This window comes from Mustela erminea, chromosome 13, assembly GCF_009829155.1.
Source record: "Mustela erminea isolate mMusErm1 chromosome 13, mMusErm1.Pri, whole genome shotgun sequence".
In the NCBI taxonomy this organism is placed as follows: domain Eukaryota; kingdom Metazoa; phylum Chordata; class Mammalia; order Carnivora; family Mustelidae; genus Mustela; species Mustela erminea.
In genome coordinates, this window is record NC_045626.1 from 62,146,929 (window position 1) to 62,171,030 (window position 24,102).

Consider the following 24,102-nt stretch of genomic DNA (forward strand, 5'->3'; position numbering starts at 1 on the left):
ACGGCCCGCTGCTCCCTCCAATGCACTAGGGCCCCACTTCCCGCCCGTGGACAGGAATTCCGGCCAGTGGCAGGAGCCAATACGGATTCACTCCCCACCCTCCTGTGGGCATCCTGACACCGAGATTCGCTGCAGAACCCCCAGCCACCCGAATCTGGGATGCTGGTTTGCAGTGTTCTTTAAACGTGTTAGCCTATCTATCCCCATTCATGGGAATGCCAGCCCAGCTGTGGATCCTGAGCACCGTCGCTCCCTCTGGGAGCACCCCCACCACTTGGGATGTTCTCCAGCCCTGGACACGTGGCCAGGACCAGAGGGACGGGGTGAAGAAGGCTTCAGGAAGCTGGGGTCTGTGGGACCAGGCTCTGAGCCTCCAGCCAGGGGGAAGGGGCACAGCTTGAGTGAAGATGTGGGTGCATCCGGGAATGTGGGGTTTCCAGACTGGGAAGGGAGGTGTCTCAAGGTCACAGGCAGGGAAGCCAGAGCTCCTGTGTCACTGGGGGTGCTCTGAGACCTCCTCATACCCACTTAGGGATTGCCACTGCCTTTGGGGCTGACAGCCCAGCCAGGATGTCCACAGTGAGACGTGAGGACCCAATCCGCCATTTCCATATGTGACAGCCACCGGAACCACCACCTCCATGGTGGTTTTTGCTCCCCCATTTAACATTTCTGAGCACCTGCTGGCACCCGGCAGGCTGAGGGACACTGAGGCAGTATGCAGCACCCGCCCTGCCCACCTGCCCACGCCCCGCCCTGCCCCTCCCCAACAGCGGCCACCGCTTGGGGCTTTGCCTGGACTCCTTTCCCCTGGCTGCCTCACCTCCGAGGTCCTCCAAGAAGACTTCCTGGGCCCTCCACTTGAGTGGCCTCCTGCAGGGTGCTCTGAACCAAGCACATCCTCACACCCATGAGATTCCAGTGAGGAATTATAGGACAGAGGCTCCTTCCTCCCTCTGCTGGCTGAGCAGCACCGCCCCCCCCACCCCCACCACCACTTGCCTGGCAGTTTGGGGGACCAGCTCAGGGGGGGGGGCAGCTCCAGGAGCATCCTTCCAGCTCATCCCTGGGCAACAGGGATTAACCTGTTGTTAAAGCCTGGACAGAAGCCCCCCAATGCACACACCCTAGAAACACAGAGGGGCCTCCTGGGGTTGGGGCCACACATGTGGCCTCTGGATGGCAACCACCAGCTCCTCTGTTGGTGAGCCCCCCACCAGGGGATCCTGCAGTATATCCGCCCCATGTGACAAAGAGTACAGGAAGAAGACATCAGCACACGAGAGATTTTAACTAACTTCTCCAGACAGGATGTGGGGACTAGATTAGTGGCACTGCCTGGGTGGAGACAAGCAGGAAAACAGGGCTTGCTAGGGGACAGTTCGACATGACCATCCAACGCGGAGGCGAGGCAAATGGTGCTCTACTGATGGTGATGGCAGGACAGCAGGTGACCTGAGGACTCCCCATGCTGTCCCCTATTCCAGACCGCAGAAATACAGCAGCTAGACATTTGCTCAGACAGGAGGGCCTCTTCCCTGGGGACTGACATGAAGATGCTCCAGCAGCTCTTAAAGTTAATGGGGAGAGAAACGTGCCCGTCAGCTCTTTCCTGCCTCCTTTATACACAGGAGCAGAGTAAAAAGAAAACCCATGTCCAATAGGCGGTCCCAAGACCAAAAAGAAAAAACAAAAAAAACGCCACAAACAGAATAAGGAAAATACAGGAAACAAAAAGTTTCCCTCCCTTCTAAACCCGCTGTATCCCTAAAACAGAGCAGGATGTTCTAGGAAAAGAATAAAGGGCATTCAAAGAACAATAACGATGTCTTGGCAATTTAAAACATGATTTCTGACATTGAAAAGACTGCCGGCCATGCCTGGCTTGATCCCAGCAGCACTGAGGGACCTTGAGGGCCTCCTCAAATTCCCATAGGAAACGCCCTCTGAGCTGATTCTCTCCCCAGCCCTACATCTGAAAAGCCTGAGGTCAGAGTAAGGTGCTTTCTGGAGACCTGTGAGGTGTCTCATTATTCCCACGTGATAGGCCCCTACAAAATTTAGTGGCTAAAACAAACACGATGTAGCCTGGGGCTTGGCAACTTGGCTTGTCCCTCGGAACGATGCTCTGAGGGGTGCACTGGGCTTGTCTGCCCCTTTGGGCCTCTGGGGACAAGCTGGAATGACAGAAACTTCTTTCTTCCCATGACTTCTCATCTGATAGCAAGGCCATGCCTCTGCAATGACAGAGGGTCCACAGGCAGCAAGAGAGAGAGGTCAAGGCCCAGCACATATGCCCAAGTGATGCTCAAGGTTAGTCCAAAATCCAGGATGAAGAGAGAGACCCTGTCTCTCGATGTGAAGGGGGCAAAGTCACATTGCAGGGGGGCGAGGGCACTAGGAGGAAAGGGATCTGTGGCCCTCTCTACCATGCAAGGACTTGAATCCACCTTTCTGAGAGTGTTACTTGAGGATGGGCTTCCACAGAACAAGGGAGGGCACTTAAGAAGAAGAAGATGTGGACCCAGGATGTCCAGGGGCAGTTGGTGGGGGAGGTGGCTACAGTAGCACAGGCCACACCATGGACTGTTGGAAAGAAGTGAGGAGAAACAGACCAGGGGCCTGAATCTGGCTCCAGCTGTGGGTGTGGGCTCAGCGGTCATTAAAAAAATCTCTGCCACAGAACTAGAAAAAATAATCCTAAATTTGCATGGAACCACAAATGACCCTGAATAGCTGAAGCCATCTTGAAAGAGAATCCAAAGGGAGGTAGCACAATCTCAGATTTCAAGATTTACTACAAACCTATAGTAATGGAAACAGTGTGTTACTGGGACAAAAATAGACACAGATCAATGGAACAGAATAGAAAACCCAGAAATAAACCCACGGTGATATGGTCAATTGATCTTGGACAAAGCAGGCAAGAATATTCAATGGGCGGTCTCTTCAACAAACCATGTTGGGAAAACTGGACAGCCACAGGCAAAAGAATGAAACTGGACCACTTTCTTACTCAGATTCAACAAACTCAAAAAATAAACTCAAAATGGATTAAGGATTTAAATGTGAGACATGAAACCATAAAAATCCTAGAAGAGAGTACAGACAGTAATTTCTCTGACACTGGCCACAACAACGTTTTTCTAGATAGGTCTCCTGAGGCAAGGGAAACAAAAGCAAAAATAAAATATTGGGACTACTTCAAAGTAAAAATTTTCTGCACAGCAAGGGATATAGCCAATAAAACTAAAAGATGACCTGCTGAATGGGAGAAGATATTTGCAGATGACATCTCCAATAAAGGTTTAGCATCCAAAATATGTAAAGAACTTCTAAAACTCAACACCTCAAAACAAAATAATCCAATTTAAAAACAGGTAGAAGACATGAGCAGACATTTCTCCAAAGAAGACAAGCAGGCGGCCAATGGACACGTGAAAAGATGCTCAACATCCCTCACCAGGGAAATACAAATCAAAACTACAAGATACCACCTCACACCTGTCAGAATGGCTAACCAACAACACAAGGAAAATCAGATGTTGGCAAGGTATGGAGAAAAAGGAACCCTTCTGGGACGCCTGGGGGGCTCGGTTGGTTAAGCGTCTGCCTTCAGCTCGGGTCACAATCCTGGGGTTCTGGGATCGAGCCCCGCATTAGGCTCCCTGCTCAGCTGGGAGTCTGCTTCTCCCTCTGTCCTTGCTCCTGCTCCTTCTCTCTCTCTAATAAATAAATAAAATCTGGAAGGAAGAGAGGGAGGAAAGAAGGAAGGAAGGAAAAGGAACCCTCATGCACTGTTGGTGGGATTGCAAACTGGTGCAGCCACTGTGGGAAACGGTATGCAGTTTCCTCAAAAACTTAAAAATAGATCTACGTTATGATCCAGTAATTCCACTCCTGTGTATTTACCCAAAGAATACAAAAACACCAATTCAAAGAGATACATGCCCCTTATGTTTATCCCGGCCTGATTTACAACAGCCAAGATATGGAAGCAGCCCAGTCGTCCATCGACAAGATGAATGGATAGAGAAGACGAGGTATGTATAGTCCACGGAATATTACTCCAGCCATAAAAAAGAGTGAGATCTTGCCATTCGCTACAACACGGATGGAGCTAACGGGTACAATGCTAAGTGAAATAAGCCAGCCGGAGAAAGGCAAATACCATTGGATTTCAGCCATACATGGAATTTAAGAAACAAAACAAATGAACAAAGAAAACAAGAGAGAAACCAAACCAAACCAAACCAAAACAAAACAAAAAACCACTCTTAACTACAGAAAACAAAGGGCTGGTCAGCAGAGGAGAGGTGGGTGGGGGGTGGGGGTGGGGGGTGGGAGTACTAGGTGGAGGGGATTCAGAGTACACTTGTCATGATGAGCACAGAGTAACAGGTAGAATTGTTGAATCACCGTATTGTACACCTGAAACACATCATATGTGAACCACGCTGGAATTAAAAAAAAAAAAAAAACTTCTTAAACACTGAAGAACAATCTTACATCTGGTTCCATCACTTAACAGTGGAGTGACCTTGGGCAAGGGACCCAGTGTCTTCATGCCTCAGTGTCCCCACCTATAAAGAGGATGATAATCGTCCTTATAGAACCATTAAAGTAAATGTTCAAAAGATTATTTTTTTTTAAATCCCAAAGATCGATTAGGTGCAAAAGCCAGGCTGTGGGATAAGCTCTTCTGTATGAAGTGGGGGGGGGGGGGGATGCGGCCCAGCTGGGCAGAATGTGCAGCCGAACCCCAGAAGGATCTTAATGATCAGGCTTTTGGGGGTGGTGGGTGGTGGGAACTGGGGTGGGAGGACCACACTGGATAACACGTCTGGTGTTTGATTTTGTTTTAACTTTGCACCTGCATTATCTGTTACATTTTCAGAAAATGACTAATGCAGGTCAGGGAGCTGGGGTGGGGAAGATGCATGGCGGTGAGGGGGAAGGAGCGGAGAAGGACACTTCAGGAACAGGCACCTGGGGGGAGGGGCCCCACCAGCCCTGACTCTGGCCACCACCCCAGCCCATTATGACCTCCCTGGCTGTGCCCAGGCCTTTGTGACAGGCACTCCTGAGGCGGACCTGTGAGCCATGACACCTAGAGGGCCCTCAGTAAGAGGGTGGCAGGTCGGGCCAGGCTAGAGCCTGGACCTGGGGTAAGGAAGGGGTTACAGGGAGGTATGGAGGGGCCCAAAACCCTGGGCCCCTGTGGCCACTCCCACCCCCAGTGCCCCCAGCCGTCAGCTTCAAGCAGCCACGGAGGATGCCTGGATTCACCCTGCCAGGGCTTTGTAAGGTGGCCCTGCCTGGTGCCTCTCAGCTCCACTCACTCCATAGAGTCTGCCAGGCCTTTCCCACCTCCGGGGGCAGGGGGTGGGGGGCCCAGGGTCGGGGGTGAGGTACCTGGGAACTTTATGGCAAGCGAAGAGGGCGAGATGCAGCGACAGAGACCGAGAGACCCAGCGGGGGCAAGACAAACACAAGTGGAGGCAAGGCTGGGGTGGGGATGGCCCCTGCACTCGGGGCGAGAGCAAGGGGCACCCAGGCAGGGGGGGTCCCCCAGCTCAGGGCCCAGACCCTGCCCTTGCCCACCCCTGCCAACGGGGTCAGGAACCCCGGCCTCGCCCAGGGCAGCCCCCTCCCCTCTCCAGAGCATGCCCCTGGATCCTGCAGAGCAGTCCTTCCTCCAGCTGGAGCAGGAAAACCAGAATCTGGTGAGTGAGGAGCCCCTGTGGAATCAGCCCAGGCTCAGAGCCCATCTGTGCAATGGGCTCGCAGCTGTTGCAGCTACGACAAGCAGTCCTGTCTCTCTCTCTGCCCCCGCCCACCCCCCCCCCCCAACCCCGCAGAAAAGACAGAACCAGGACCTGCGGGAGCAGCTGGGGGCCCTCCTGGGGCCAGGGCAGCAGTTCCTACCCCTGTGCACAGAGCACACGAGCTGCACAGCCCTGGCCTGGGTAAGTGCACGGCGGATGCCCAGCCATGGCAGGACGGAGGGCAGCTGTGACTCCATGCGCCACAGCCCCACCCCGGCTCTCAAGAAGTCCATGACCACAGGTGCTGCCCACGGCCTCGGGGCTGACCCCAGGGCTCTTCCACAGCCCCCCGAGCAGGCCAGTACCCGGCCCCTGGAGGACAGGGCACCCTTGCAGCTGCTTCGGCGCGAGCTGTGCCGGGGGGAGGAGTCCTTCGTGCAGCAGTCGCAGGTAGGTCCCTGGGAGCCAGGCCAGGGGAGGGCGCTCTCTGTGCAGCAGTCCTCAGTGGCCGGAGGAAGGAGCTGACACTGTTGGCCCTGCCTGTGCCCACACTGTGCCCCTCCCCAGAATGAGCTGCAGCAGATCCGACTGTCCTTTGAGAGAAAGAAGATGGCCATTACCGAGGTGCCTGCCCAGTTGGGGTGGAAGGGCCTCTGGGGAACCCAGCTGGTGGGACACATCTTGGAAGTGACCCTGCCCCTCTTCTCCCTCCAGGTGTGGGACGGCGTGGCCGAGGTGCACATGGCTCTGAACAACCAGGCTACAGGGCTCCTGGTAGGTCCCCAGAGGGTGACCCCTGAGGCTGAGGGGAACAGGGAGTAGGAAGAGGGTGCTGGGGCGTGGGGGAGCATTAAGAAGCAGGGGAATACAGCAGAGGAGTTGGGGTGAGAGGACCTGTTCTACCTCCTCTGCCCCCCCAGAACCTCAAGAAGGACATCCGGGGAGTACTAGACCAGATGGAGGACATTCAGCTGGAGATTCTGGGGTGATGTGCAGGGTCAGGGGCCTGGGGGGCCTGGCTGAACTGGGCAAGGGGCAGCAGGTGTCCTGACCGGGATGGGATGGCTCAACCCCGGACCCTTCCCCAGTTCCACCGAACCAGACCCAGGGGGCAGGGCAGGCTGGGGTTGGGGGTACACGTGGCCCTGACGGTGCACCCCTCCCCCCATCCAGGGAGCGGGCCCAGTGCCGCACCCAGGCCAGGAAGGAGCAGCAGATGGCATGCGTAGCGGTAAGCCCCCCTGCCCACACTCCGGTCTCACCCTGGAGGCCCCTCTTATGGGAGGGGTTTTGGGCTTCAGTGAAGGCGGCCCCAGGGCGGGAGCCCCAGCAGAAGCCAGGTGACCAATTATCCCTGAGAGGTGGCTACAGGTCCCTGTCCTGAGTAAGAACTCCCAGCACAGGGAAACCGCCCTCCCCCGCCCCCAGCCCAGCCCCTGCTCCCCATCATGGGGTCAGGCTCTGACCCAGCCCCTCCCCTGCAGAAGGCAAGGCCGCAGCAGCTGGGATGTTCGGAGGGCCTCAAAGGCCAGCTCTGGTAGGTGGCTTCGTGAGTGCACGGCAGAGCCCAGTCCCTGGGGACCATCCCCGAGGGCACCCCCGCCCCCTGACCGCCGCCGCCCGCAGGCTGCTGGCCCTGAGGCTGCTGCTGGGCGCCCTACTGGCCTGCACCGCTGCCTACGTGTACGTGGTGGACCCCGCGCCTTTCGAGGGGCTGGTGCCTCCCCTGCTGAGCCGCGCCGCTGTCTGGAAGCTCCGGGCCCTGCTGGGCCCATTCCTGCGCCTGGAGGTGGACGACTTCCTGCCCTTCTAGGCCGGAGGCCCAGCGGCCCCAGCGAGGAGGAGGCCAAGTGGCCGGCGTGGCCCCAGGTGCCCAGCGGCCGCGCTGGCCCCTGCCCACGGCACTGCCGCGCACCGTCCCCGCCAGGAGCTGCGGAGAAGGGTAGAGGCGGGGTCTGTCCTGAGGGCTGGGCCTGCTGCTGGACATATAGTCGTGACACACACGGTGCGTGTGAGCTTGTTTCCATGGAAACGGGGGGGGTGGCGCAGGCAGGAGGTTTTGCCGCCTTCTGAGGCCAGTCTCACACCAAGGTTTCCTCAGGGAGGGGCCTCTCCCTTAGGGACCATATGCCCCATCCGCCTGCTGGCCAGGCAGCCCCTCCGCGGGAAGCCCCCAGCCCACCCCAGGCCACCAGGGAGGCCTCTGAGCAGAGGGTGTCACAGGACAGTCTCCACTGAAATTGAGGACCAGGGGTCCTCGGGCCTCATCCCTGGGGCCAGGCCCGATCAGCAGACCAGATCAGGTTCTCGGCCCTGAATCTGCTGACCCACCAACTTGGCAGCTCTTGCATAACCCTCCATCCCCATCTGGCCGACCACACCACCCTCTCCACACTCGACTGGCCACCAGTACCCCCCACCTCCCACCCCTGTCCCCTCCCCCAACCTAGGATCCCTGTCCAGTCCAGCCTCCTGGCATTGCCCCAAGGCTCGGAGGACAGGGGGACCACGTTGGTGGACAGAGCTGTGGAGGTAAACACCAAAAATTTTATTTAGGGCATTAAATTGGGGCGGGGGAAATACCTTTGAGAACAATAGAGAATAGCTCTGTGGCTCACTCATCCCCAAGTGGGAGAATTAGAGGCACCGCCCAGGCAGGAAAAGGGCCAGCCCAGAGTCCCGCCCTGCCCCCCGGGGGCGTCCAGGCCCTGGCTGGCTGGAAGGGACTGCAGGGCATGGGGTAGCAGGGCCCTCTGAGCTCCCCCAGGTGCCGCATCTCGGAGTAAAAGAGTGAAGACGGCCGGGCAGGGCTGGGCAGAGCGGTCACCAGGAACACACTGGACTGGCAGGGTCTCCTCCCCGCCCTGGCAGGGTCTCCTCCCCGCCCTGGCAGGGCCCGGATGGCTCACCAGGCCGGCGGCTCCAAGAGGTTAAGGCATCTGTTCATGTGCTGGGTGTGGGGAGGAGGGAGTGCAGCGACCTGCAGGGGCAACCTGAGACCCCCACCCCAGCCCAACCCGCAGAGGCCTGGGCTCCCTGGGGAGGAAGTGGCGTCTAAAGTGCTGATCAGGCAGGGGAGGGCGGTGTGCTGGTCCCAGCAGCTCCGGGGCCCCTGCCTGGGGAGTGGAACCCCATGCAGCAGGTGGGGACTTCCTGAGGTGGGTGGGCACAGGGTCACAAGCCCCAGCGGGCTGGGAGTCAGTCAAGGTGCGGCTGGTGGAGAGAGGACCCCCAGCCCCCGGCCCAGGGTCTGTGGCTGCCTGGCTTCCTGGGCTGTCCTCTCCGCCCCAGAACTGCCTACTTGGTGTCCCGCTCAGGCCCCGAGAGACTGGGGAAAAGGCTGGAGGCAGCTGAGTGCAGGCGGCACATAGTCCCTCGGGGGGGTACCCCAGCAGCCGGGCTCCAGGGGGCCCGCAGCGGCGGGCGGTCCTCGGGGAGGCCAAGGTGGCATAGGTGCAGGCCGGGGGGCACCCTGGGCTGGCCACGCCGGCCCCATCCACGGCTGCAGGTGCCAATCCGCCCCCTGGGGGCCGCAGCGTCCCATGAGAGAGAAGCAGAAAGGTGGAGGTCAGCATGGGGCAGAGCTGCCCAGGGCAGGGTCCGAGGCCCAGCTAGCCTCCTGCATTGGGCCAGCCCCCGCCCCAGATCCTCCCAGTCTTTGCCCTGGCTGTCTCAGCCCTAAAGAGCCATGGATTCCCAGTGCCCCCACCCCCAACATCTGGCAGCAGGGCATTGGGTGGGTAGGGGAGGCTCAGGTGGCCAAGAGCGTGAGTTCCAGTGAGTGCAGCTGCAGGAGGTGGCAATGGCCCCCACAGGGCCCTCCGCCGATGGGTAGCCCCCTAGGCACCCCCTACTCCATCTCCCCCAAAAGCTCTTGGGTTCCCAGGGGGTTCCAGGGGGTTCCCAGGGGGTCTTGAGGCGGCTGCAACCCCAACCTTTCTTCAAATGCGCTGTTAACCACCAGGGATGCCGCAGACCCACGGGAGCCTCATGCTTGTCAGCCAAAGACCCATCGGCCAGCCCCCACCTCCCAAGCTTCCAACTCCGCTTAAGTCAGTGAAAAAACCCACGAAGAATGCCCGTATGCCTGGCCAACGCCTCTCCCAGAGCCTGACCCACTCTGCTCCCCACCCCCGGAGCCCCTGCATTGCAGCAACAGCCCTGGCCTTGCTCAAGGAAAGGAGCGAAATGACTCTTTTTCTTTTTTTAATAAAATTATAGATATATAGATGTAGATATAAAAACATAAAACAGACACAACGCAAGCGGACGCTGCCGTGTGCTTACTCTCGGGTCCCTGGCGCCAGGCGGAACTCTGACCCCCGCCCCCGTGGGCTTCCCACGAGGGCGCCGAGGCTCCCGCAGGGCCTGGACTTGGCATGTCTTGGGGTAGGGAATCTCCAGTTTGGCAGGGGAGAGGACTCTTGGTCTCATGGGCCCCCTGTGGCAGCGTCCAGCCTGTGCCTGCTCCCACCTGCCCCCCCAGTCGCCTCCCACAAGAGCATAAAGCAGAGGTTAAGGCTTCAATGAAAGCGAGTTTCCCGGCAGTGGGGGCAGCGGGGGCCCGAGCATTAACACATGGGACGTGGCATGGCAGCTCAGCGCACAGACAATGGGGACGCACCCACCAGCTGGGTGAGACAGGACACACGGAGCCAGGACCCCACCCACAGCTGGCTGTCTGTCTGTGCCTCGTCCACCTGTCTCTCAGAACCCAGAGCCATCCCCGAGCTGGATGCCTGTAGGCTGGGGCTGGACTCCCCGAAGAGGAACTGGCCTGGCCAAGCTACAAGCTTCCAGCGGGTCCCTGAAAGGCAACGAGTTAGGAGCAGACGGGTGTTGGGGCCCCGGTCCAGGGCGGCCAGGGACCCAGGACTCTCTGTCCATCTCTGGGCCACGGTGACCCTTCTGTGAGGGGAGTAGGTGGGGACCGGCCTGGGGATAGCCTCAGGGGCACGAGGGCAGCAGGTGTAGATATAACCCACACCCCCTGGCCATCCCCGCCTGTGGGAGCCGGGGCACCGGCACACAGATCCCACGGCCTGGTGGCCCCTGGTCCCACTGAGCCCTGTCAAGCAGATGGGCAGATGGACAGGCGGAGGAAGAGGGGTAGGCTTGTTGGAGGCGTGGTCTCTTCCGCTGACGTGTCCACACCAGGCCTGGGCCTCCTGGTCTCCCGGAGCAGAGCAGTCGGGAGGGGAGGGCAGCCGCTGGGGGTCCTGGTCCCCGGGGCTCCACGGCGGATGGATGGCAGTCAGTCCTCACACTGAGATCTCGTACGTGGTCCCACCCACGCCGGACACCTTCTTAACGAGCGTGTGCCGGGCAGGGCTGGCGGAGGGCCCCGGGGGGCCAGCGGCAGGCCCCAGGCGGGCCAGGCCAGGGGACTGCCCGTTAAGCTTACTTGGGGGGGTCTTCAGCTGAGGGTGGTCCCTGCATCAAAACAAGCACATACACGCGCACACACAGTGAACACGGGACCACGGCATGACAGAGGCCAGCAGAGGCAACGGGACAGATGATGCAGACACAGACAAAGCCCGGGGTGGCCCCTGCCTCTCAGCTCAGGAGGGCCCACCCAGAGGGTGGGTGGGGGTGCACAGCCTGCAGAGAGGGGACTATGTTGCCACAGGACAGACAGATGTCAGAATGGCCATCAGCCCCCTCCCAGGTCTCTCAATCCCTCCCATTGGCACCAATCCCAGAGCACAGGGAGGCCAGATAGACACTGGCCAAGCCCCCAGGCCCTGCACTGTCCCAGTGCCCCAAGCTGAGGAGCCCAGGGGTGACTCTGGCTCCTTCCCTGCTCCCTCTTAGGAAAACAAGAGGCTGTCTTCCTGCCCTCCAGCCTGCCCAGTACTGGCCAACAGCATTTCTGACATCGCTGCCCAAACACTCACGAGGATGGGCTGCCCTCCTGTGGCTGCCATCCTACCTCACTGTCCAGCTGCCACCCACTGGGCCGGTTCCAGCCGCAGCAGGGGCCTCCTCACTGAGTCCATGCTCAAGGTGGCAGAGGAGACGACCTGATGACAGCCACACACCCCAGGCGCTCAGCTCATATACTTGGACCTGACCCTGTGAAGCAGCCATCCCTGCTTCCTATTACCCACCTGCCAGGAGCCTGGAACCAGCCTGCCCCTCTGGGCCTATTTCCCCATCTCTGAGCAAGGAAGCCCTTACTTCCTGCTCCCAGGCCATCATGTCCTGCTGCCGGATGATGTCCCCCAGACTCAGCCTCCTCGACCCACACCGTCTCCAGGGGAAGAAACCCCGGGGTGCCCCTGCCACTTGGTTGCACCAGCTGCAGGAGAATGTGCAGCCTTGGGGCTCAAGGTGCAAATCCTCCTCACCTGCTATCCTTGGATGTGTCAGGGCATCCTTGGAGCTGGGCAACCCTCACACAGTCTGGCCGGGAGCCTCTAAAGAGGATGAGCACCCCACTGCCCCCAGAGGCAACCACTGGCTTCCTAGATAGCCCCCGCATGCTCAGCTAAGAGGTCCTACAGGCAGTCAGACACCTGGCCTGTGCCGGGAAGCCCCCCACCCCCAGCACCCACCTCTGCACGGCCAGCGAGGGTGGCGACTCCGGGAGGTCCGTGTGGATGAAGGCGACAGCTTTGGGGCCTGCATAGGAGGGTGAGCGGGGAGTGCTGGGTGGGGAGGGCGGGCCCTGACGCACCGGAGACCTGTGTGAGCCACTGCCAGGCCGAGGCCCGGGGGCATTGTTGTTGGCCAGGTCAGCCTGTAGGGAGGAGGAGGAGGTCCGCGGGGCCCGGCTCACGGCGCTGGACAGCGAGGACAGCGAAGTCTGCAGCGCAGGGTTGCGGGCACCACCGAAGCCGGGCCCCGCCACTAGGTCATCTCTGGAGCCGTAGCGCAGGGCCGGGCCACGGGGGCCCTCGGACAGCACGCTGGCCTGCTGCAGGCTGTAGGAGCTGGGCGCGTCATAGACGCCCGAGTCGCCGAAGAGCGAGTCCGCCTGGGAGCGCAGCAGCCGTTGCCGCTCTTCCCTGTCCTTGCGCTCCTGGATGGAGGCCATGATGGTCCGGGACAGGTTATCGTAGCGCACAGGTGAGGGCTCCCGCGGCCGGGGACCCAGCACCGGGCTGAAGCTACGGGGCGGGGGCCGCGGTGGGTCACCCACCGCCCCTGGGTGCAAGTAGGGCGAGCGATAGCTGGCCACGCCGGCCGAGGGGTGGGCTGGGCATGTGTGGCCGCTGGGCGAGCCGGGGTTGAGCAGACTGTCGTAGGACAGGCTGCCGTTGCGGTTGGGCAGCGCGTGGGGGGCGAAGATGCTGCGGTGGGGTGTCGGGGGCCCGCCCTCAGAGCGCAGAGGCTGCAGGGCCACGTGGTCCCCAGCCCTCCGGCTGGCCGCCTTGAGGCTCAGGGAGCGCAAGGCACCCGAAAACGTGTCAGCAGCGCTGAGTGGCGGGGATGGGGGGTAGGCGGCGTGCAGGCCTCCGGACGTGTAGTCAGGAAGGTCCAGGCTGGGCTCTGACACAAAGTCCAGGCTGTGGATGCTGTCCTCTCCCAGCGTCAGGGAGTCGGGGCCAGTGACCTGTGGGGAGAGAGGGCACACATCTACTACGGCCCAGCCACCAGGTGCTCTGTGCCCCGCCCCTAGAGGCTACAATCTCAGTGACACGTGTAACCGACAAGCTGTTCCCGGAAGGTCTCCATCCCCTAACCACCTCTTCCTTGCCCACCACAGAAGGAAGTGGGGACAGGGGAGAAAAGAGCACCCAAACGCTGCCTCCCCAGGGAAGGCTAGGCACCCTTCTCCTGCCCCTACTTCTCCACAGAAGAGGAGGGGGCTGTGGGGACAGCCTCGGGAGCTGGGCCTTGAGGAGATAAAATAACCACACAGAGGCCCAGAGCCCTGCAGTCATGGCCACGTAAGACCAGAGCTGGGTACTGCATCTACCCAGGGCAGGCTCCTCAGAGCCCACACGGGGCAGGGCCTCCTGGGGGACAGCCATAGCAACAGCGAGGAGGGGCCTCTCTGAGTCTCTGTGAAGCAAAGCAAGTAGGCACGGGCTTGGGCTGGGGATGAGAGCCTGCAGAACTCAAAACCCAGAGGGGATTTTGACAAACGTGTCCTCAGGGTCCTCAGGCCAGAATCCTTGTGGGACCCAGGACAATCCCATCAAGATGAGGCAGGCAAGGGTACCTAAAGCCCCCCATTCCCAAGAAAGGCTGATGGACACCCCTCCTGGGACAGGACCATGGCATGCTGGCCGAGGAGGCCCAGATTCCCTGCCTAGCCCAGAGATGCTGCTGCTGGCTTGAGCAGGGCATCAGTCCTGGGGGGAGGCGACCGACCAGTCCAGGCATACTGGCCCAGTCACAGGCTCGCCTCTTAGATGGCCACGAAAGAGGGTGGGCAGCCTGGGAATGTTTGGGGTTCTGGATCATTCCTCAGGCTGTCCAGGGTTGCCAACTGCTCCGCAGTGATCTCAGAGTACTTATACAACTCAGAAAAAATAAATGTGCTTTCTTAAACAATCTCAAATTCTTCTGAAGCCTTCCCGTGGGCCTTACAGAGTGACTAATAGTGGAATTCCAGGCATCCTGGCACACACTGTCCCTGGGGGCAGCCGCCTACCAGGCCAGCGGGCAATGCCACCAGCCAAGGAGAAGGGGCCAGCCAGGACAGCCTGTGCCAGCCCTTCCTTCATGCCTAGCTGGAATTCCCACAGAGTGAGGTCCTGCTGGCGCCCACAAGGCTCTCTATGACCCTATGGCCCCAGGGACAGGGCCTCCTGGGGCAAATCCTCCAGGAGTGGGACCTAAGGGCTAAGGCCTCTGGGGACAGGGTCTCCAGGAGGGGGAGAGTAGGACTTCCTGGGGTGGGGCCAGGCCTCCTCACCTGCTCACCAGGCCCGCAGAAGGGCGCCTTGGGACCCGAGGGAAAGGCAGGCCGGAACTTGTACATGGCAGGTGTCGGGGGGCTGGTCCTCTGCGCCGACAGGGCGCTCTCTGGGGAGATGGACCACGGTCAGGCTGGGGTCAGTCCATGTCCCTCCCTCTGTCTGGCCACCACCACCTCACCAGCACTGCTCGGGCGTGGGGTCTGCAGGTCACCTCCGAACGTGCCGGCCTCCGCCTTGGGGGGCAGTGGCGGCCCCAGGTCCAGCGGCTTCTCATCCAGCCGGTCCAGACTGCCCTTGGACTGGGAGGGGGCGTGGTCAGTGTTGGGTAGGGTGTGGGCCAAGGGTGGGGCATAATTGGGGATTCCTCCCTGAGCCCTGGGCCCTAGTCCCTTCTCCAGAATCTACCCAAATCCTCCCCCTTCCACTCCAGGCCCCTTCCAACAAAGCTGCTTCCTGCCTCCAAGGGTCTGCCCTTTACCCCACCCCCTACCTGACCCCAGGGCCCCCACCTTGCTGCGGCCCAGGCCAGACTTCAGCCCGTTGTCACTAAGCTTGACCTTGAGTGGGGCAGCTCGCTCCAGGAGCTCAGGCCGAAGGAAGGGCGGTTTCAGGCGAGCAGCCAGCGGCAGCCGGGGGGGCTCCACCACGTACCTGCGCCGGGGGTGGGGGCAGAGGGGTCAATGGCCAGACCAGGGTGACCGGGCCTGAACGCTCACCAAAGGCAAGGCTGGCCACACCTGCCAGAGGCAGAGGTCAACCGGGCTGAGGGTCCACACCTGCCCACCCCAAACCCGGCAGAGGCCCCTTGACACCCCATCCAGGCCTCACCGGGGTGCCAGAGGGCTGCACAGCACGTGCTCCACATTCCCATAGCAGCCTCGGGTGAAGGGGTTCACGCCCCCGCGGAACTTGCCCGTCACCTGTGGATGTGGGACCCCTCAGCCAGCCTGGCCACCCAAGGTCCAGGACAAGGCTGACAGGGACAGGCAGGGATGGCTGGGGTTCCTCAGCCAACTAGCAATGGTGACCCACCCTCTGGGGATTCCCTGTCCCTCAGAGGGCAGGTTGGGCAGGGTCAGCAGGGTGCCCCCCACCCATTGCCCCCCGATGTTTCCTGCAGGAAAGCTGTCAAATTTCTGGGCCCTGAGTTACTGAGGGCTGCAACATCCAGAGGTGGGAGTGAGTGGGGGAGGGGCAGCACAGGTGCAGCCCCATACTCCATGCACCACCCTGGGTCTCCTCCCCCTATGGAAGCTGAGGGCTCCAGCAGCCCTTCCCTGACACCCCCCAACATGGGCCTGGTGCAGCCCTGGCCCTCTTGGCCTGTAGGGGATGCCCCCTCTGCCCATCGCTGCAGGGGCCCTCCTCGGGTCAGCACCTGCTCATTGGTGGTACGCCCCCGAGTGACCAGCACCACATGGAAGCCAGTGAGGCCGATGACAGGGATGAAGAAGAGGCCAGCCACACACATGACGGCCATGCTGGCCCGTTAAGGCCAATGGCCATAGGCGAAAACACGGAGCCGGTGCCCATGAACAAACCACTCCCACTGCCACCCAACTAGCAATGGTGACCCACCCTCTGGGGATTCCCCGGCAGTCACCCCATGCCCCCAAGGGCCAGCCAAGGATACGTGATGGTGGTGTGGGCAGCTCCCAGCCCCTCAGCGTGGTTCAGCACATAGACCAGGCCAAAGGCGACGACACCCACCATGTGTGCGCTGAGTGACAGCAGGAACAGGAAGAAGTATCGGTAATTGCGGCGCCCAATGCAGTTGTTGACCCAGGGGCAGTGGTGGTCAAAATCCTGAGCAGGAGCAGTGAGTCAGGGCACAGGGTGGGTGGGAGGGGAGGGACATGGCAGGGGGGCAGACAGGGTGGTGGGACGGTCACCTCTACGCAGTTGTCACAGACGCTGCAGTGGGAGCAGCGAGGTGGGCGGTAGAAGTGGCAGGTTGCGCACCACTTCATTCGGACCTGGATGCCCCGCACGTCCACATTCTTGTACAGCGGGGCCCGGAAGTCGTCCTCCTTATCCTCGTCCTCATCCGCTGTGAGCCAGGGCCAGAGGAGGGTGGCAGGAAAGTGACTTCCCTGCCAGGAGAGTCCTTCCCGCATCTCTGCCAGCCCACCCACCAGGACCCACCCCTGAAAGGCTCTCACATGTCAGCCACTCACATTCTAGTGAAAGTGAGCAGATCACATGCCCTGGCACAGGGTCCTACCTCGGGGGAAGACGCCAGGGTCCATGAAGGTGGCCATGCTGAAGTTGGCCAGGACAAAGAGGAAGATGATGCCATTGTAGACAGGAACAGCTGGGGACACAGCTCGAGTCAACCATGGGCACCTGCGTTGGACAGCAGGGCAGAGTTCGGTCTGGGGGTACAGCAGATGGGCGGGGATGGGGCGTGGGGACAGATGAACTAGGTAGGCATGGCCACACATAGGCAGGCTGGGCCATCAAAGGCCACCATCAGTTCTCAACGTGGCAGTCGGGGAGGCCACTGCCGCCAAATCACCGCTAGGAGACCTCTGCCCATCAGCCTGCCGCTTCTCTCCTCAACAATCGGGGCTGGGCCCCTTGTGGCCTGCCTGCCCACATGTGGACAATGACTCCAGCAACCGTCCAGGTGCGTATTAGGAATTCAACTCGCGGTTGAAGACACTGAGGCTCAGAGAGGCCTGTGGGCCCGGGCTCCCACATTTAGGAGGGGTGGCAGACTGGAGGCAGGAGTCCAGGATGAAAAATGAGCCCAGTCCACCTGGCTGCTAGGACAGACAGAAGCAGCCCCGGTCCTCAGGCAGACCTGTCCCCAGCCCAGCAGGGCCTCTTTGCCAGGGAAAATCTGGGACGAGCGGAGCTCCAATTCTCAGTCAGGAAATGCATGGTGGGTGGCACCCCTGTTTTTTCCCTGAGGCGTGAAGTCTCAGGGTCTGGGCCACTGGGCATATCCGCATCCAGCCAGCCCCTTCTTTCTTTGTCATCTTACTATCCATCTGACAATGGGGAACACCCAGAGACTCTAGAAAAACATGATACCCCCCCGCCACTTACCATCTTTTACTACCCCCGCACCCATGGCTCAAGGCTGCGCCTTCTTCCAAGAAGCCTTCCCAGATTCCTGGCACCCTACAAGGATCTCACACACCTCCCCGATGGGTGCTCTGCCAGACGCTGTCCTCTTCTGCCCTCTAGGGACCAGACCAGAGCCCTCTCTGGAGATCTACCAGTCCTTGGGCACATAACCTGTGGCCCCATGTCCCAACCCTGCAGCGGGTCCCTGAGTCCAACCACTTGGCTCTCACAAAGTTCCTCTGGCCTCAGGCTCCTGATGGCTCCTGGCTGCTTTGACAAATGGGAGGCTCCTGGCGGGCTGTTTCCCTCCCCATACCTAGCCCCTCTGTGGAACTGGATGGCCAGGGAGATCCCCCGCAGTAGCCCTGACTGAGAGAACAGGGCATCGTGGCCTCCAGCAGGGTGAGTAGAACCCATGGCCCTGCCCACCGCCCCAGCGCACGCCGGCCACGCTGGTATGCCCACGCCTGCCTTGGCCAGGAGCCAGCCCCGCCACCCCAGCAACCACCTCCATGGCAGCAGAACTTCGCTATTTTTAGTGGAAAGCGAGAGGCTATTTAAAGATTCCACTTCCCACGGCAGCAGGCGCAGCAGGCCGGGAGCCGCAAGTTACCCCTTCCTTTTCTCCAGGACCTGCTGTGGAGGTGGACATGCTCCCTGAGGACATGGGTTCCCTCTGCAGGGAGGGCCTTCCTCCACTACCCCCTGCCCGGGCAGTCCTGAGTGCCCACTAGTCAATGCCCTCTACATTCCCCAGCCCCGCGAGCTAAAGCATGGCACACAGACAGCGCTCAATGTATGTCCTGGTCTCTGACCCAATCCCATTCAGCAAGGTGAGAGCAGACCCTGGAGGCCTGGTCTGCCTGGCAAGGTGGGGTGGGGGACAGAAGCCAAAATGCCAGTGGGGACAGGCTCTCCAGGCAAGCAGGAGCTGTCAGCTCCGGAGAACCAGGAGGCCGGGAGAAGCGGGGGCCCCACTCAGGTGGGGCAAGCCAGCTCCCCATGGTGCCTTCTGGGAAGGGCTAGCTGTGCGATCTGCACAAAACGAAAATGCAGGCCTGGTGTTTAAAAAGTGTCAAGAATGCCAAGGCCAGGACAGCAGAGCACTAAAGGCAAGGGTCAGCTATCATGCACGTGCAAGGCCCGTGCCAGTGGGGCCAGCCCGCCTCTGAGGAGGAAGGGACAGGGAGGTCCTGAGGTGCTCTGGGGCTAGCAGACGTGCACACATGAGCTGCAGCAGGTGGGTGGGCATGGCTGGCACAAGGACACGGTGCAGGCTTGGCGGGGGGGGGCGGGAGAGGAGACATGGGGACAGTCAGAGGCTCCATCCCCACCATCCGGGTTTTGCCGGTGGATACCAGGAGCCTGTTGCCCAGCTGCCCAGTGCAGTGAACCACAGAATCCTCCCTTCCAGCTGTAGGGAATGGGTGCTTCCGCTTTCCTATTTTAGAGACAAGGAGTGGGTATGGGACAGTTTGTCACATACCTAGACCTCGGTGTGAGAATACGTCAGGGCTGGGATTCAAACTTTCATACAGGCAGGCGGGGGACTGAACCCCACGGGCAGCCCCCACACCCGCACTGGCCAGAGTCTCCCCTGGCCCAGGTGGCCCATACTGCTTTGTCCTCCCTGAGCCTCAATGAACACCTACTCCCACCCTGGCTGGACAGGTTGGACAGCTGCCCCGAACAAGATGCCTAGGGTGACACCTGGAGAGCAACAGGGCCACGTTTAGGAATCTGATACATGACAGGACAACATCTGCACTGAAGTGTAGGTGGCCTCTGTCCACTATGGGCGCCACCCCTCTGTGTGCCTGGGCCACACACAGGAGGGAGAGGGGGCTGGGGCCTTAGCTGGTGCTAGGTAGGCTTGTGGCTGGGGGGGTGCAGGCCTCTGACAGGGATCTGAGCCACTGCCCCATCCACCCACCATCACCAGGCCCCAGGCTTGACTCTGACCCAGGATCGGGACCTCCCGGGCATTCCTGACCCCTCATCCTCCCTCAGGAGGCCTCTACACCCAGGCCACGCCAGGAGGGTCCAGGCCTGGGTCAGGCCAAATGAGAACTGGCTCCCCAGCCAGAGCCAACAGAGACACGCACAGACATGTGTCCCCACAAGCAGGGAGGGACACATGCACATGCACACGTGCGATGCACACAAAGACACACAAATACACTCCCGGACACACACGTGTGAACACATGCCAGTGGATATACACATACACAGACACATGTACACACACGACCACATCCAAAAGGCACGTGGACATGAGCATACACCATGTGTTGACAAGCGAGACACATGTGCATAAATGTTTGTGAGAACAGACCTGCCCGACACACAAACACACGGCCGCAGAGACACACCTGTGCCCTCGTTCATGTACACACACACTTATATGCACATGCGAACACACACAGATGCAGAAATGCCATGCCCTTCCTCAAACCGACCCCCTGTCTACACGCTCTGTCTCCCTGCGGACCAAGCAAGCGGGAGGACGCGTGAGGACGTGCAAGCTCCGTGGGCAAGGCCTGGCAGGCAGAAGTGCTCAGGCTACCTTGAGTCTGTCCTAGGCTCCAAGAGGGGCCCCTCCGCCCACAGGGACAACATTCCACTCCCACCCAGGGGCTGGTGTGCTCCAGGCCGGGGCTGGCCACCCCTTGCTGGCTGCAGCCACCCTGTGGGGCCCTGGGGTGGGCCTGGTGGTGGGGGGGCTGGCCCAGCTCTGGGGCTAGAAGCCCTCCTCCCAATCCTTCTGGGCCTTCTGAGTGTTAGGGCCACACACCACTGCCATGGGCCCCACCCAGATTGAGGCCCCAAGTCTGCCTAGCCCGGCGGGGAGACACCACCCAGTGGGGGTGGGGGGTTCCACAGGGCCAGTATGCGCGCCACAGCTAAATGTGGAATGGAAAATTTTAACTCAGACGTTTTCATTTAAATCGGGTTCTTCATTAATACTGTTTGTGTTTAAGAGTGATGCACATGCGCAGGGGCACCTGGGCCCAGAGGGTCTGTGGCCACTCTACCCTGGCCAGGCTAGGCAGGGGCCTCTGTCCTCCTGCACCCATCCAATTCCTGCAGGCACCTAAGAGATGAGGCAACTGAGGCTCAGGTGGCCAAAGATACGGTAGGCCACAGGCAGTGAGGCCTGGCAGGGGGCCCACGCCGAGTTTCCTTCCTTCCCGTGTGGCCCCTGCCAGGGGCTCTGTCTACCTGGGCCTGTCCCTCCACCATCCCATGCTGGGTGTTCCAGCCTGCCTGGGCCTCTGGTCATGGGGAGGGCTCAGGCCCATCCTGGGGAGAGACAGTGACATCCCAGAAGTCAGCCCCCTGGTCCTGCACAGAGACAAGATGGCCCAGCCTGGCCCCCGGGATTGGTAACCCAAAAGCAGCCCTAGCTTTCTGATGTTTCCAGACTCCCTGTCATTCTCCAAAGTGGCTCCGGGAGGAGGAAGGGTCTAAGGCAGAGACCTGGCCTGGGGGCTCTTGGAAACCCACACAGCACCTGACCCAGCCTGGCACTGAGACACAGTATGAAGGGCTTCTGGGGCCCCAAAAGGGGCAACTCAGGTTTACTGAGCAGAGAAGGGACCTGGGGCCACACAGCATCCAATCAAGTTCAAGGGGTAAAAGCAGAGAAGAGAGAAGCCAGTGGAAACCCCAAGGGCAAGGTGGAGAAAACACAGGAGTGGCCTGCTCTCTCCTCCCTACGTGTCTAAGTCTGCAGCAGGCCAGGACCCAGAGAAAGGGTAAAAGTGTGACTGCTAGGGTGACCAGAGACCTATCCCAAGGAGGCAACCACTGGGACCCCTGCTTGCCTGGAATTCGGCACACTGTGAGTGGTGTCAGTAGTCCTGGTTCGCCCCGCAGAACCCCTTTTCAGGAACCCAGTTGCTTTGGAGGACCCCGGTGGAGCTAGGATTAGGGTAGGCCAGGGAACACAGTGGCCTTTTGGCCCAGGGATTGTGGCCTCAGTGGCCGAGGGGAGCCCTGTCCTAAAAGTGACCAAGGCTCCATTGACTAGAGGATGCCTGCACCTGGCCCCCAGCCGGTGCCCCTGCACCCCCAGCTTGCTGCAGAGGCACATGCCACCATCTCTCAGGTACAGTGGGTCACACATAAGGCAGGACACAGGGAAAGGCCTGCAGCGCCCTGAGCCAACCCTACCCCTCTCTTGGCTGGTGTCCCTGAACCCAGAACCCCAGCTCTGAGGAGGAAGAAAGAACTTGGCAGGGTGCAGGAGCATCAGTGCCCACATCTTGAGATGTTTCAAGTTCATAGGACAGCCGTGTAAGGGCCTTGTGCAATCACAGCCAAGGGCTTATAACAAGCACACTACCTCGGGACTCAGGTGAGCCTAAGAGGAGAGGAGAGGAAACAGGCAGGCTCTCTGGAGCAGGGTTGGTTTCAGTTTCTTGAAAGATTTATTTCCCTGCATTTCACAAGTTTTTGAAAGAGAACACATATTACTTTTAATGTCAGGGAGGGAAACACTGAATTACACTTCGGAAGTGAGAAACAGGACCAGCAAGTGGAGGCCAGGCTACCAAGAAGCACACCTGAGGCCAGGTGTGGGGGACCCCAGGGCCAGGACTGGGCCAGGTCCCACGTCTCCAGAAGACCCTACACTCGCTGCCCACCTGCCTCTCTCCTCTCTGCCCCACAGCCAACAGCATCTGAGTAACAAGAACATGCCTACTTGCCAAAGCCAGAAATAAGCCCGTCCACACAGGCCTTTTTTAAACCCGCTTTTGGCAGCCTGTGTGCCCACCCAGCCCCGCCCTCCAGGTAGGGAGCTCTTGAGCCTCCATGGGTACCCAATGCAGGCTCGCCGTCCTCATAACTGCTACCCTCACTCTCGCTAAGGCAAAGCAAGGGTGCCAAGCCAGCTCTTGCTCCCCTCAACCCCAGGCTCATTCACCCTCGGGCTGACCTGCCTCGGAACAGAGGCCCCCATGGACTACAGCCATTGGTGACACCTCAGTTTCCCAGGAAGGCTTGAGCAGTCCTTGCTGTAGTCACCTGGGCTGTTTCTCAGCATGGGACTCGGGGAAGCAGGTGGTCCCAGATCTGCATGTCTGGAGCCTGAAACTCCCACCCCTCCTTGTACTGAGGGAGCCCTGTTGGCGGTGGGAGGGGGGGCGGGGGACTGCCCCACAGCCATGGTGTTGTCAGCAGGCTTATGTGTGAGCCAGCCTGTCTCAGATGAAGTTCTGAGGCCCTGCCTGCCTTCTGCCTCAAGGGTCCCAGTGCCCAATATGGCCGGTGTCCCTGGGTGTGGCCTGGTCTGGGCCCTGCAGCTGCGACCCCGAGCCTTCCTGAGAAGGTCAAGGGAGGGTGGAGGGCACTGCCAGGCCAGCATCAAGGGTGGCTTTGGGACAGGCACGTGGCAGCCTGGCCAGGCCACACCTACGCGGGAACAACTTGGCTCTGGCCCTGGACTGGACAACCAGGAGTGGACCCAAGAGCCACCCACAGCTCCTTGTTGGAGGGGCTGGTGGCTCTCAGCAGCCTATATCCCCCTCTCATGCAGCTTGTGGAAAGGGGAGGGCTGCAGCCACACCCTGGGCAGCCACTGCACACACTCCCCTGTTTGGGCCCAGCAACTGACACCCAGGGCCTGGCACAATCATGAGGTGCCAGCCAGGCACTCGTGTCCCCACACAGAACTCACCTGTCCCTGGTGCCCGTGTATAGGCACACTCACTGTTTCTGCCTCAGCCCAGGTCGGGGTGGGGAGCTCACATCACCCACAGCCCAGCCCTGGTGCCAGCCCTGTCTTGCCCAGCCCTCCTGGCCCCTGGCCCCCTGCCCTGCCCAGCCCGCGGGCCTTGTCCCCCCAGGCCTGCCAACTGCATCCCCCGCTGTACCGGCCCCTGCCCCTTTTGGCCCGTCTGCGGCCGCCTGTGCACCCCTCCGGTGACGCGGGGGACTCACGTGAACACGAAGAACAGGGTGCTGGAGCCGACCAGCAGCGCGGCGGCCGTAGCCACCGGGATGTACTTGGCGGGTTTGAGGCGCGTCCCGGGGCTGCGGGGCATCCTGGGCGCCGCGCCGCCGCATCCCTCCCCGGGGCCTGGCGGGCGGGGCCGGCCGGGGTCGGGCCGGGGTCGGGCGGGGCGGGCTGGACGCGGCGCAGGACCCGCGGCGGCGACGGCGGCGGCGGCGGCGGCGGCGGCGGCGGCGGCGGCGGCGGCGGCGGCGGCGGCGGCGGCGGCGGAGGAAATCCCACCCCACGGGTAGCGGCGGCGGCGGCGCGCTGATGTCAGCGCGCCCCTTAAGGTGGACCGAAAGGAGAGGCGGGGCAGGGGGGCGGGAGCGGGGAGGGGCGGGACGGAGCTGAGCGCTCCGTGGACGCGCCCCGCCCCGGCCCC

At 60.8% G+C, this 24,102-nt stretch overlaps 2 protein-coding genes and 1 long non-coding RNA gene across 15 annotated transcripts; 1 reads left to right on the top strand and 2 right to left on the bottom strand.

The window, feature by feature from the left end:
• Positions 1-1,272: 1,272 nt before the first annotated feature.
• On the bottom strand, positions 1,273-5,088 carry LOC116571917. Its single transcript, XR_004278048.1, has 2 exons — positions 4,510-5,088; positions 1,273-1,570 (listed from the first exon to the last, which is right to left on the bottom strand). It is a non-coding gene; the product is annotated as an uncharacterized LOC116571917 (long non-coding RNA).
• CCDC188 (coiled-coil domain containing 188) lies at positions 5,088-9,856 on the top strand. 9 transcript variants are annotated; one of them, XM_032310424.1, is made up of 10 exons: positions 5,088-5,168; positions 5,623-5,726; positions 5,862-5,969; positions 6,114-6,218; positions 6,336-6,392; positions 6,483-6,542; positions 6,689-6,753; positions 6,942-6,999; positions 7,253-7,305; positions 7,395-7,674. In XM_032310424.1, exons 2-10 carry the CDS (start codon positions 5,667-5,669, stop codon positions 7,579-7,581), a joined length of 753 nt encoding a protein of 250 aa, XP_032166315.1. In that variant the 5' UTR covers positions 5,088-5,168; positions 5,623-5,666; the 3' UTR covers positions 7,582-7,674. The 9 variants fall into 9 exon arrangements, 7 of the variants coding, with proteins under 7 accessions (XP_032166315.1, XP_032166316.1, XP_032166317.1 ...); XM_032310425.1 differs by having other exon boundaries at positions 5,089-5,168; positions 5,664-5,726; XM_032310426.1 differs by having other exon boundaries at positions 5,115-5,168; positions 5,703-5,726.
• On the bottom strand, positions 8,691-23,881 carry ZDHHC8 (zinc finger DHHC-type palmitoyltransferase 8). Of its 5 annotated transcripts, none has more exons than XM_032310415.1 (11): positions 23,666-23,881; positions 16,869-16,990; positions 16,537-16,694; positions 16,278-16,450; positions 16,023-16,125; positions 15,473-15,564; positions 15,154-15,295; positions 14,856-14,943; positions 14,641-14,750; positions 12,329-13,329; positions 8,691-9,291 (listed from the first exon to the last, which is right to left on the bottom strand). In XM_032310415.1, exons 1-11 carry the CDS (start codon positions 23,767-23,769, stop codon positions 9,066-9,068), a joined length of 2,319 nt encoding a protein of 772 aa, XP_032166306.1. In that variant the 5' UTR covers positions 23,770-23,881; the 3' UTR covers positions 8,691-9,065. The 5 variants fall into 5 exon arrangements, with proteins under 5 accessions (XP_032166306.1, XP_032166305.1, XP_032166308.1 ...); XM_032310414.1 differs by having other exon boundaries at positions 14,823-14,943; XM_032310416.1 differs by lacking the exon at positions 8,691-9,291 and adding an exon at positions 9,978-11,201 and having other exon boundaries at positions 14,823-14,943.
• Positions 23,882-24,102: the final 221 nt, after the last annotated feature.